The following is a 12341-nucleotide window of genomic DNA, read 5'->3' as shown; positions in this document are numbered from 1 at the left end:
GGGAGGGGAGGGAGAAAAAAAAATCAGACAGGGGTAAGGGGGTTGAGATTGGGGCCACAGCCAGGACCCCAGGCACGGGGCCGGCAGCTTGGACCCCGCGTAAAACCTACATCCCCTTACCTCTAGTTCCCATGCCTATGCCTGGGCCACACACCCCCAAATGTTCCTCTGCACCCCCCAGGGAAGCACACCCCACAGATTGTGGACCTCTGCTCTAAGAGCATGTTTCACTATGTTCTGTCCGCCAGTTAAAATATCATTCACCAGTTTATGCTCATCTTCTGATAGCACTTGAATAAAGGTGGCCATCTTTTCTTGTAGGTGAAACTGGTAACAGGACATAATACTCAGAGAAGATGAAGAAAAAACCTTTTGTCCTAAAGTATACAATCTTTACCCTCCTTGGCAAATAACATGGAATGTGGTATCTGTCGATAGCCACTGTTACTACTAACAAGTTAGGGCTGGGCTGCATGTAGTGAAAATAAGAACTCCTCCTCATAGGACAGGTGGTATAAAACTTAGCAGCTTTTTAAAAAAAATGGGCTAATAAGCTGGAGTAGACCAAACAGATTTGGCCATGACAACAGCCCATCCAATATGGGTAAAGAAATTCTGGTCTGTGAAGGGGCTCTCAAAATGTCAAAAACTGGATGGGAGAATTCTTTCATTGCCACAGAAGGTAATTTTAGATCTACCAATTCACAAAACTGTGGGGCATCCTCAGAGGAAGACAAAGCAGAAGTGATGCCCACATTCTGACCAGAAGAGTCCGGCTCTGTTACTAGCTGCTGCTAGTCCATCTGTGGGGATAATTCTTCTTCCTCTTCAGATAGAGGACCTGGTACCATCATCAGATATTCTTCACTGAAGTCAGGAGATGGAGACAGATCCAGAAAGCTCAAATCTATTATACAGATCCTTTCTTGATCTTTAGCAGGAGAATGATTCATATGCCAAATAGTAGCTGGGAGACTCCATAAATCCCCTTGATGTATACCAACAGAACCATGCAGCTTAAGGAGCCCATTGTTGCCAGTACCCACCCTCAGGTACCATTTTATAATCAAGGGTTAAGGAGGATTAAAGGTTCAATATCCAGGTGTATATCTTGCTCCTACAGAATGAAACATAGGGAATGCGTCAGGTTGTTTAGGTGTATCCTACTCCTCTTCCAAATGTGGATCCAATCTCAGATCCATAGCCAAGAAGTTCGGAGAACTACAAGAACCAGGATGTGACGCATAATAAATGGTGTTATAGAGAATCTGAGGGACTTGGAGACAGAAGAGAAAATTCTGGAGAGAAACTAGGTATTTCCTCCATTCTACGACCCCGAACACAGACATGTGAAGGGGCTTTTCCTCTCTCCCAACCCTGAAGGTATCTCTTGTAGATCTGTTGCCCAATCTGGTTGTAGAGCCGTATGGCAAATTTTGACTACTACAGTAATTCTGTCTGGTTCCGATGACTCCACTGTTGCCAATTCTGGTCAGGTCTTTGCCATTGTCTTTAGATCCGTAGGAACCCTCAAATCCAGTAACAGAATGTTCTGTCTAGATTTTTCCTTTTGGATTGTTATCTTCAGTCTGGGAACTGACGTGGATGGATCCAGGTCTGATGGATCCAATGAATTACTCATCTGGGATCCAGCCCTGTTAACACTGGATGCTCTTTTCTGATTCTGATTTAGTTGGGGATTGGTCCTGCTTTGAGCAGGGGGTTGGACTAGATGACCTCCTGAGGTCCCTTCCAACCCTGATATTCTATGATTCTATACATCTTCCTCAGAGCTGCAACCGATGCATCTGGTGGCCTTTCAGGTGGCCTTGACTTTGGAGTGTCTGAAGCCAGTGCTGACAGAAGCTTAAGAGCTTTTAGTTTCATCAGATCCAATATCCCGTGTGCCATGAGCACTGCTGGCCTTGGGGTTACCTCTGGTGCTGATTTCTTCATAGGTACCTTAGTCCTAGTAGGTGCCAAACTCAGAGATGACACAGGTCTCTTCACTCCTATTACACGCTCTTGGATGTATCAGATACAATAGACTTTGCTGCTATTGCTTTCACAAGAAAATGTTACTCACCTTGTGCAGTGACTGTGGTTCTTTGAGATGTGTGTCCCAATGGGTGCTCCACTTTGGGTGTGTTTGCGCCCCCTGCACCTCAGATCAGAGATTTTAGGTAGCAGTGTCCGTTTGGTCCACACATGTGCTCTCCCAGTCCCATGCCCTGCATCAGGACTATATAGCTCTGTGCAGGCAAACTGTCCTCAGTTCCTTCTCTACCGCAGAGCTTATTGGTAAGAACTCCAAAGTAGAGGGTAGGACGACAGATAGTGGAGCATCCATAGGGACACACACCTCAAAAGAACCACAGTTACTACATAAGGTAAGTAATCTTTTCTTCTTCTTTGAGCAGTGTTTTTATGGGTGCTCCACTTTAGGTGACTCTACAACAATACCTCTAAGGGGGGGGTGGGGCTTCAGAGTCAAGTCTAGAACTGAGGATAAGACAGTGGAGCCAAATATGGCATTGGATACGGAGTCGTGGATGAGTGGATAATGTTCAGCAAATGTATGAGCAGTTGTCCAATTTGCTGCTTTGCATATTTCTGTGACCAGAATGTTTCTGAGGAAGGCTATGGAAGTGGAGCGAAATCTCATGGAGTGAAAACAACGAGGAGTCCTTGTGGCACCTTAGGCTTGGTCTACACTACCCCCCTAATTCGAACTAAGGTACGCAACTTCAGCTACGTGAATAACGTAGCTGAAGTCGAAGTACCTTAGTTCGAACTTACCTTGGTCCACACTCGGCAGGCAGGCTCCCCCGTCGACTCCGCGGTACTCCTCTCGCCGAGCTGGAGTACCGCAGTCGACGGCGAGCACTTCCGGGTTCGACTTATCGCGTCCAGACTAGACTAGAACCCAGAAGTTCGATTGCCAGCCGCCGAACTAGCGGGTAAGTGTAGCCTTAGAGACTAACAAATTTATTTGGGCATAAGCTTTCGTGGGCTATAACCCACTTCATCTGGGTATGCTCAAATAAATTTGTTAGTCTCTAAGGTGCCACAAGGACTCCTCTTTGTTTTTACTGATACAGATTAACACGGCTATCCCTCTCAAACCTGTCATCATGGAGTGAGTTCACACTCTAGAAGGAGGTTGAAGATTGAGAGAATGAAAGCAATAGGTAATGCAGTCAGATATCCATCTAGAGAGGCTTTGTTTAGAGACTGAGGATCCTTTGATCTGTCTGCAATGGAGAGAAATAGTTTGAGAGATTTCCTGAAGGGCTTAGTCCTATCTAAATAGAAGGTTAGTGCTCTCCTGACATCAAGTGTGTGAAATGTTGCCTCCCTTTGTCCTGGTGCAGTTTTGGAAAGAAAACTGGGAGGTGGATAAGTTGGTTTATATGGAATTCCGAAGATATTTTCAGTATGAACTTAGGGTGTGGTCATAGTGTAACCTTGTCTTTGAAAAAGACTGTAAATGAGGGGTACATTAGAGCCTCTCTCTGAGAGGACGTAAAGGCTACTAGGAATGCAGTTTTCACAGAGGTGTAGAAGAGTGCAGGTGGCCATGGATTCAAAGGGAGGCCTTGAAAGGCAACTGAGGACAAGGATGAAGTTCTAGGCTGGTGTAGGGCATCTGACTTGTGGGAAGAGGTTACCCTTGAGAAACCTTCTTATTGTAGGATGAGTGAAAACAGAATAAATGTCTATTTTATGATAAAATGGCTACAAGAAGCACCTTTGAAATTAGAGATAATCCTGACATTTTTAGTTCTAGGATGGAATCTAGCACAAGCAGTAGCAGAGGGGATGTAGGAATAATTGTCTCAAGTCACAGCAGAGTTGGAATCTCTTCCACTTTTGAATATTTGTGCGATGAATAGTTTGTTTCCTGCTACATAACAGCACCACCTTTACATCCTCGGAGCAGGTCATTTCCAAGCCTTCAAACCATCAAGGAGTCATGCCTTGAGCCAGAGAGACTGTAGACTGGGGAGATGGACCTCAACAGCACCCTGATTGTACTTTGCCATAAGAGCTTGGTAATTGGTGATCCTAAATTGTAGGGTCACTGATGAATATGATTTTAGTCCAAATAACTCAGGTTTCAAATCCTTGTGACCGGGTGTCGATTTAGCTTGGCGCTGTCTGCCACATTCATGTACAGGGTCAACAACAATGGAGTTCAGGGATGATTGCGAAAATAAAAAGTCCAAAGTCTTTAGAGAGAACATAGTATTTTTTGTCTGCTCTCTTGCATGTGGGAGGTATTGTGGCTGGTGTCTGCCATATAATTTTTGCTGGGTCCAGCAAGGCCTCATTAACGAGAAGTGCAATGTGGGCACGTACAGGACATTGAGCAGCTTGTGTTGCGACTTCTTAACCTTTTTCAGCAGAATTTTTAAAGAATCCACTACCCTCTTGATAAGGTCCTGAAATTGTTTGACGTTATCAGCCAAGGTTGGTGGAGGAGGCATAACAGCTTTAACAGGAGAAGTTGAAGAGATATTGGTTGAAGAAGTAATCTCTTTGTCTAGTCTCACTTTCTGTTCCTCAAAGATCTCCTCTTGCAGATCATGAGGTCTAGACAAACTGTTGAAGATCGTCTTCTTCTATGCCTATGCGAAACACTATGGGCCCTCAATAACTGGTGTCTATAGGCTACCCAGGAATCCCAGTAAGGCCACTGAGGTAGTGCAAAGGGCATGGGTGGGGCAACCAAGGATGTCCATACCAACTGGATGTGTCGTGTCTCTCATAATGGTAAGCTGGTTCTGCAGAGGCCTCAGGCTGGCTCACTCTCTGATAGTGGAATGGAGAGCCTTCAACTGATGAGACTGAATGACAAGTAGTTGCTGAACCAGTCTTCTGCAGAGCCGAAGAACTAAATACTGGGGCTGTAGACAGGGCCGACTCCAGACACCAGCCCTCCAAGCATGTGCTTGGGGCGGCACCTGGAGGGGGGCGGCGCTCTGGCCGGTCGGGGAGAGCGGGGCCCCAGCCGGGCTCGCCGCCCTCCCCGCGGCGCTCTGGCCAGCCGGGGAGAGCGGGGCCACTGCCGCGCTCCCTGCCGGGGGGCCAGGAACAGCAGGAGGCTTTTTTGCCTGGCTGTAGAGGCCTGTGACAGTACTGATGTAGAGAAGCTTGTTTTCTCTCTACCGCTCCATTCACGCAACAGTACCAATCTTCTGGAGCCTGAACTCTTAGAGTCCCTAGGCTTGCTGGCGGTGCTGATACCTGAGGAGCCTGCAGCCTCGTAGGCACAGAGGCAGAGATTGGTGAGTGCCAAGGTGGTAGACCTTGTCAGGGATCATCTCTTTGTGATAGATTCTCTATCTAGTGGACTTGAAGCCCACTTTTTTGAGGCTTTTTGAGAGGAATCCAAACATTTCCTCTTCAAAGCTGCAGGGGAATACTGAGCAGAGGAAGTCAATGGAATGGGCCTCACTGGAGACCGCTGTACGTGGTGGAGGGGAGGGCTGTTCGGAGTGAACTTTCCATCATTAGCAGCCGGAATTTTAGCTCATGGTTCTTTTTGGCTCTTGATTTTAATTTAAGGCAGAAAGTACACTTCTGAGGCACATGTGACTCCCCAAGACAGCGAAAGCAGCAATCGGTCATTGACCAGGATTGCTTCATGGCAGGAGAGGCAACATTTAAACCAGGGAGAGCCAGGCATACCCTGTCCAGGTTTCACTTCCCCAGAGGGAAGAGACAAGGAAAAAATAAGGACAGGAAGTAGTTTGCTATTTTAATAAGAAGAGAAAAGAGGGTTTTTGTTTGTTTGTTTTTAAAGAAAAAGGGGAGTACTAACAATAACTAATGGAAACTATGAACTAACACTAACTAACTCGAACAAGATAAGATAGAAATGAGGAAATTTCAATTCAGATGCTGCTGGGGCTCCATCTCAGGCTGACTCGGTTGAGAAGGAACTAAGGGCAGTTTGCCCATACAGCACTATATAGCTCTGATGCAGGGCACAAGACAGGGAGAACATATGTGTGGCCTGGACAGACACTGCTACCTAAAATCTCCAATCTGAATTGCAGTGGGTGCGAATGCCTCTAAAGTGGAGTACCCATAGGGACACTACTTGAACTAGTAAGAGTTCCTGTGATCCATTCTGTCCGTCTTTACTCATTCTTGGAGTAAATGTACAGCAGATGAAGCTTCTGGATGAAGTGTGTCTTTCACCAAGACATGCCTTATATTAACGTTTGATGCTGGAAATACTTCTGGACACAAAGTGCCTCTTTTGAAGACTGCTTGTCTGATTTTTGACTCCACTACTATAGTTAGAACAGAGAGATTAAAAATTCTAACTTTACTAAGAGTATTAAGTATGAGAAAGACAAGAGAGATAAGGTAAGAACTTTTATTGGACCAACTTCTGTTGGTGGAAGGTACAAGCTTTTGAGCTACACAGAGCTCTGCTTTAGGTCTGGGGAAGGAAACAGAGTGTCTGAGATAAAATATCTAGCATTAACTCTAAAATACCTACATATCTAATGGTACTATAGATGAAATCCAAGAGATATGGAGAGGTTCACTTTTGTCTAATGCTGCGGTTGAAAGGAACTGGGGAACAGTAGACGCCATGCCACATTATAGCCTTGCCTTCATAACATTTTAGAGAGGGCGTGTGAGCACTCTAACAGGCACTGCTTAGAACAGGTTCTACTGTCTAGGCTGCACCAACTGGCACAACCCAAGAATGGGAATTTGCAGAGGACACTCGAAGATGAACAGGAAGCTAGAATGGAACAAATAGTGCCACCACCTTAACTACAGATCCTGCTATAGTGTACAGTAGCTGAAGCACTTTGACACATTTCTGAACATTTAAAGCAAATATTTGTTTGAAGATCAACTACATTATGCTAGAACGGACAAATTTAAAATAGTATAAAATTAAAAAGAATCTTTTTAGTCACTTAAATCAGTGTTTTATCTGAAATTTGAGCTGCAATTACCAAAGTACTCATGCAACTGACAAATTTGACAGATGTCAAAAATTAATCATTCATTCTGATGGTAATGAAGGGACACTATTATTTGAACAACATTTTTAGTCAGTACAGGAGGAAAAGAACTGAAGAATAATGGATGTGATGCAAAAGTGGTTTCTCTTAATGCATCAAAATATCAGCAACTGAAGCAACTGATCATTGGTTGAAGTTTAGACTAGGACACGCAGACGTGTGTGTTTTTGTTGCCTTAATACACTGAGACAGAAGAGGAAAGAAATGAAGCAACATGCATACACAAGCCAAAATCCATGCTGGAGCACACAGTTGATATTCTCTTTCATGAAGGATATTATATATTTGTATTATAGCAGCATATGCAAGCTCCACTCAAATTGGGACCCCATTGTGCTAGGCACAGTATACGAAAAAGACATCTTTAACTACACTGAAAACTGGTTTAAAGGTTCCAGAATCTACAAATGATTAAAAAATAAAGGTTAGGATATATAGTTTAGTATAACTAAACACCTGTCAGACAAACTGAATACCTGAAGTCAATAGCATTGAGTCCCAACAGCATGCCAGCAAGCATATTTGCTTCCTCTCCCAAGACAATTGCTCCATCTTCATAAAATCTCCTTCAAGAAACAAAATGGTTTTCACCACACACACACACACACACACAAAAATCAAACAAACCCCCCCCAGAAATGAGCACCAATCTCTGTTCTAAATAATAATTCAGCTATCACATTGACTATTCAAGTTATTATTATTATTATTTTTTAAAAAAGACTTTTTAAATCCAAATAAATGAAAACAGCCATTGGCTGCCCAGATGGCATTCACATTTCACTTCTGGTAAAGCAAAGGAAGAGATCACTATAAAGGAATACATTCAAGAGGGGGGCAGGGAAGTGATCCATAATGATAAAACTATTTTAAAATGTATCAAATCCAGACATTGCCAAACAAAATAACTAGATATATGTTAATTAATGTATTAGGAGACTATTTCATGCCCTTGAGAAATAGCAATAGAAAAGGATAAGCCAAAAAACAACCCTCACCCCCCAAAAAGAGAGAGAAAAAGACAATTGGAGTTTTACTTGTGAATGAGAATGTGTATCATGCCTACTGAAAGAATGACAATTGATGCCACTGTAAAAGCCTTTTTCATCTATATTTCTTAATTGTACTTAGAGTTAATTTTAAGACCCAGTATTCAGATTTAACTTTCAACAGTTGACTATATTAGCAGACTACACTCCTATTTTTAGCAGCATAGTGTCCCACTGCCTCCCCACTGCTGAAGCCTTTCCTTGCCAGAGGGAAAGACTCTCATAGTGCATGAAAGATCATTGAAAGACTGGGGCCTAAGATAAAACACCAAAATCCACATTTTAGAACCTAAATAAATGGCCTGATTTCAAAAAGGGCTAACCACATCCATCTCCTACTGAAATTAATAGCACCAGCAGATGCTCAGCACCCTTAAAGTCAGGCCACTTATTTTAGGGTTACCATTCGTCCGGATTCCCCCGGACATGTCCGGCTTTTTGAGCTAAAAATAGCGTCCGGGGGGGAATTTGTAAATGTCCAGACTTCCCACCCCCTCATGCAGAGCACGCGCGGCTAACAGGGCAGCCGGCCAGATGGTGCCGCTTACATGGGGCTCGGACAGCCAGAGAGAGCCCCTCCTCCTCTCCCCTGCAGCAGAGATCACTCCCTCCCTCCCTGCATTCGCAGATCGCCTCCGGCAGCCTGGAGCTCCTCCCCCACTGCTGCCCAGCATGCCAGAACGAACGGCTCAGACCGTTCCTGAGCAAGTTCACAGAGACCTTAGGCGAAGGCCAACAACAAGGGGGCCAGGGGGTCGGAGAAGGGGCAGGGAGGTTCTGGAGGGGGCAGTCAAGAGACGGGGAGGGGGATCGGGAGTTCAGGGGGGGGCTTTCTGGGGGTGGGGGTGTGGATAAGGTTTTGAGCAGTCAGGGTACAGGTAGGGTCCTGGCGGCATTTGGGGGGGTCTTAGGAGGGGGCAGTCAGGGGACAAGGAGCAGGGGGGTTGTTTGGGAGTTTGGGGGGGGGCTGTCAGGTGGCAGGGGTGGGGAGAGGGATCGGAGCAGTCAGGGGACAGAGAGCAGAGGGGTTTAGATAGGTCAGGAGTTCTGGGGGCGAAGGGGCTGTCAGGGTGGAGAGTGGTTGAATGGGGCGTGGGAGTCCCAGGGGTCTGTCTGGGGGTGGGGGTGTGGAAAAGGGTTGGGGCTGTCAGGGTACAGGTAGGGTCCTAGGGGGCCAGTTAGGATGGGGGGAGGGTCTCAGGAGGGGGCAGTCAGGGGACAAGGAGCAGGGGGAGGGTTGGGGGTTCTGAGGAGGGAAGTGGGAGGAGCAGGGGCGGGGCTAGGGCAGGACGGGGGTGGGGCTAGGGCAGGGCTCCTCCCGTCCTCTTTTTTGCTTGCTGAAATATGGTAACCCTAACTTATTTAGGTGCCTAACTTTAGGAACTCATGTTTGAAAATTTTGGCCATCTCTCTCTCTTTCTATATATATATAAAAATAAAAACTTAAAGACATAAATCTCTAAATATAATTCTGGATAATTCAACTGATATTGACATAATTATACACAAATTTATATGAGAATTCAGTTAATTCTATAGCTCCACACAGGAAATCATTGGTTTAGTCCTCTGCTGCTTGTGGATTGGGAACCCCAAAATGTTTTGCTTTAGTGCTGAGTAACTGGAAATCTAAACTTCCTGCACCAAAAGTTCAATATTACTAAAAGTAATTTCATAAGTTGAATGTATAACAACCATTAATTTAATTTTAAAGGTCTACTGAAACACAGAATCTGTATACATTTCAAGGTTATTGGGAACTTTCTCACATTCCAAATGAATGGTGATAAAGGTTTGTTTTCTAAAAGCTAAACTAGTGAAACAGCCAGCTAATCATAATTACTGTTATCTATTACCTAGCAAGTTAAACTACTGGACATGAACAAAGAGTGACAGCTTAAGAGGACTTTTTTTTATAACAAAATTCTTTAGAAGAAAAATTAATAAAACAAGAGTTAAGCATGTCTTTAAAAAAAAAAAGCCTAAGTGCTTTAAGAATTTCTCACACAGTTCAAGTGTAAGTATACCTGGATAAATGCTTATAATTTTAAGCAAAGAGCATGTGACTGGAAGGCTGAGTTAATTCATCTGTAAAATGGGAATAATATCTACCTGACGCTGGTGCAATTTAAGATTTGTAAAGCACTTTGAGATCCATGGACAAAAAGTGTTACAGAAGAACAAAATATGGCAAGTGAAATTATTTTCCCTTACTCAATTTTGTTGCTGTTCTTTGAATATTCTTCAGTCTATTTAAGTCTCTCTGATATCGTGAGGCCTGATACTCGCATTATTATAGGGGCAGTCTCAGCTCTATATACAGAGACCCTTCTGATCTATGACATGAAGCCCCTGCAAGAGCAACCCAAAACAGCAGCAACATATTTTGATACCATATCTATCATACTACAAGCTCATATTAGATTTCCTAGCCACTATTGCCTTCTCTTTTATTAAGACAATAGAACTACATAATTGGTATATTATCAAATATAACCAAAGTTATTACATTTTACAGCAGTACTTCATAGCTATAACCAGCACTGGTGTGCATTAATTCTAACCTTTCCCTCTGTCCTTTCTAAAGTACTTTGCCAGAAGTCTCTTCCTTTCCCCCTTAAGTTATGCCTGGGGAAATTCTCCATAATAACTGGGACAAATTTAAAACTTCTTTCACTGTGTTTCTGAGGGCTTTTTAATCTAAAGGCACTTCCTCTATCTTGAGAGGAAGACCTCAGACCAATGTTTAATTTTTTACCTTTATGTAGGCAACAAGCACCAACCCCTCTTCCAAAGTTTAGTTTCCTATCTCACTGATCCTCCCCAAAATCTTCATTAAAAAAAAGAGCCAAACTTTTATCAAAGAGGAATATACAAGTTTCCAATTATGCCAATGCTAACATACAAATACAGGCCTCTAGATCAGCCTGCAAAGGCAGCAACGGATACCCCTCATACAAACTAAACACACCATTTCTGCTATTTACTGATTATTCTTATATAGCTCAAGTACCAAGTTCATTCCCAAACCCGGGTCTTTTGCCTAAGCAACATTTTGAAATTTAGCATTAAGCAAATAAAAGGACTTTAAGACCTGGTTGTTTTGAAGTCTCTTAGAGCTGCAGAAATATATTCTGACAAATGTTTTTCCATAAGTGCCACTCTGATCCACGCTCTGCCCTGAAAGGAAGAAGAAACAATATCAAATACTTAAATCACATACTGTACTAAAAAGCATTCTGTTTATTTGAACCTCTGGAAAACAATCAGACCAGTACAGCTGGAGGGGGAAAGCCACTACACAATCTGCTACTAAAAATATAAATTTGGTATTTAATGTATACTTGACTACAGGAATAAAAAAACAAAAATACAAAACATATTTCTCACATTTTACAGGGGTATTCAAATAAGAATTCTGAAGTAGCAATCTTTCCTTCAAGAATATAGAAGTGGCTAACTTTGACTCAGATGTACAAAATATTTCTAATTTAATGAAAACAGATGTGAAAGCTTTGGCAGCTTTCCATACCTATTTCTGTAAATAAGTTTTGCAAAATACCTTTACTTTGGAACTCCTTGTAAACTGCATTTTTGCAATTACTGAAATCTGTTTATCAATCAGTAATTTTACACAGAATTATATTATAAAATGATGTCTGTCTGTACATAATTTTAAAAGCTAAACTTTGTGTTGTTAAATATTTGGCAGTGCAATCTATAGTATTTTCTAATTTAAATTTTTTCACTGGTGCCAGTCAAATATACCCAAATCAAACACCAGTAAACACGTGGCATGCTCCAAACCAAATATTTGTGAATGAGAGACCAGATATTATTGACTGAAACAGTAGTAAAATCTGGGCATGCTCCTACAATAAAGAAGAAATTTTTATATGATAGTTGGTCCTAATTCAAAAGATAAGAAATAATTCCAAACAATCTGTTTGTTTTAATTAGGCAACAGTTATGATTACCCCAATCAGGTCAAGCTACTTCCAAACTATATCAAATCTACCGGCAATTAATTATGTGGCAAGTCATCTTGTTAGTTATTTTTTTAAAATTATACACGCAACTCTTACTAGGCCCATTTCACTGCTGAATTATTATAAAGATTTTAGCAAAAATACTAACTAACCATATGCAGACCATGCTCTCAGTTTATATAAACCCAGATCAAACTGCACTCATTAAAGATAGACAAATAGTACACAATATCCATATATCTTTG

General features: G+C 42.6%; 1 protein-coding gene and 1 long non-coding RNA gene across 2 annotated transcripts in view; one reads left to right on the top strand and one right to left on the bottom strand.

Moving 5' to 3' along the window:
• The window catches only part of RUNDC3B (RUN domain containing 3B), a 187780-nt gene that overhangs the window by 93774 nt on the left and 81665 nt on the right, over window positions 1-12341 (bottom strand). The window contains 2 exon segments of the mRNA XM_008169647.3: window positions 7535-7624; window positions 11202-11287. Coding sequence (XP_008167869.2) covers window positions 7535-7624; window positions 11202-11287 — 176 coding nt within the window.
• Window positions 1-12341, top strand: part of LOC135981932 (uncharacterized) — a 75988-nt gene that overhangs the window by 11187 nt on the left and 52460 nt on the right. The window lies entirely within an intron of this gene.

The sequence above is a fragment of the Chrysemys picta genome, chromosome 2, assembly GCF_011386835.1.
Source record: "Chrysemys picta bellii isolate R12L10 chromosome 2, ASM1138683v2, whole genome shotgun sequence".
Lineage (NCBI taxonomy): Eukaryota > Metazoa > Chordata > Testudines > Emydidae > Chrysemys > Chrysemys picta.
The sequence above is the reverse complement of the archived record's forward strand: the minus strand, read 5'-3'. Positions and strand labels throughout refer to the sequence as shown.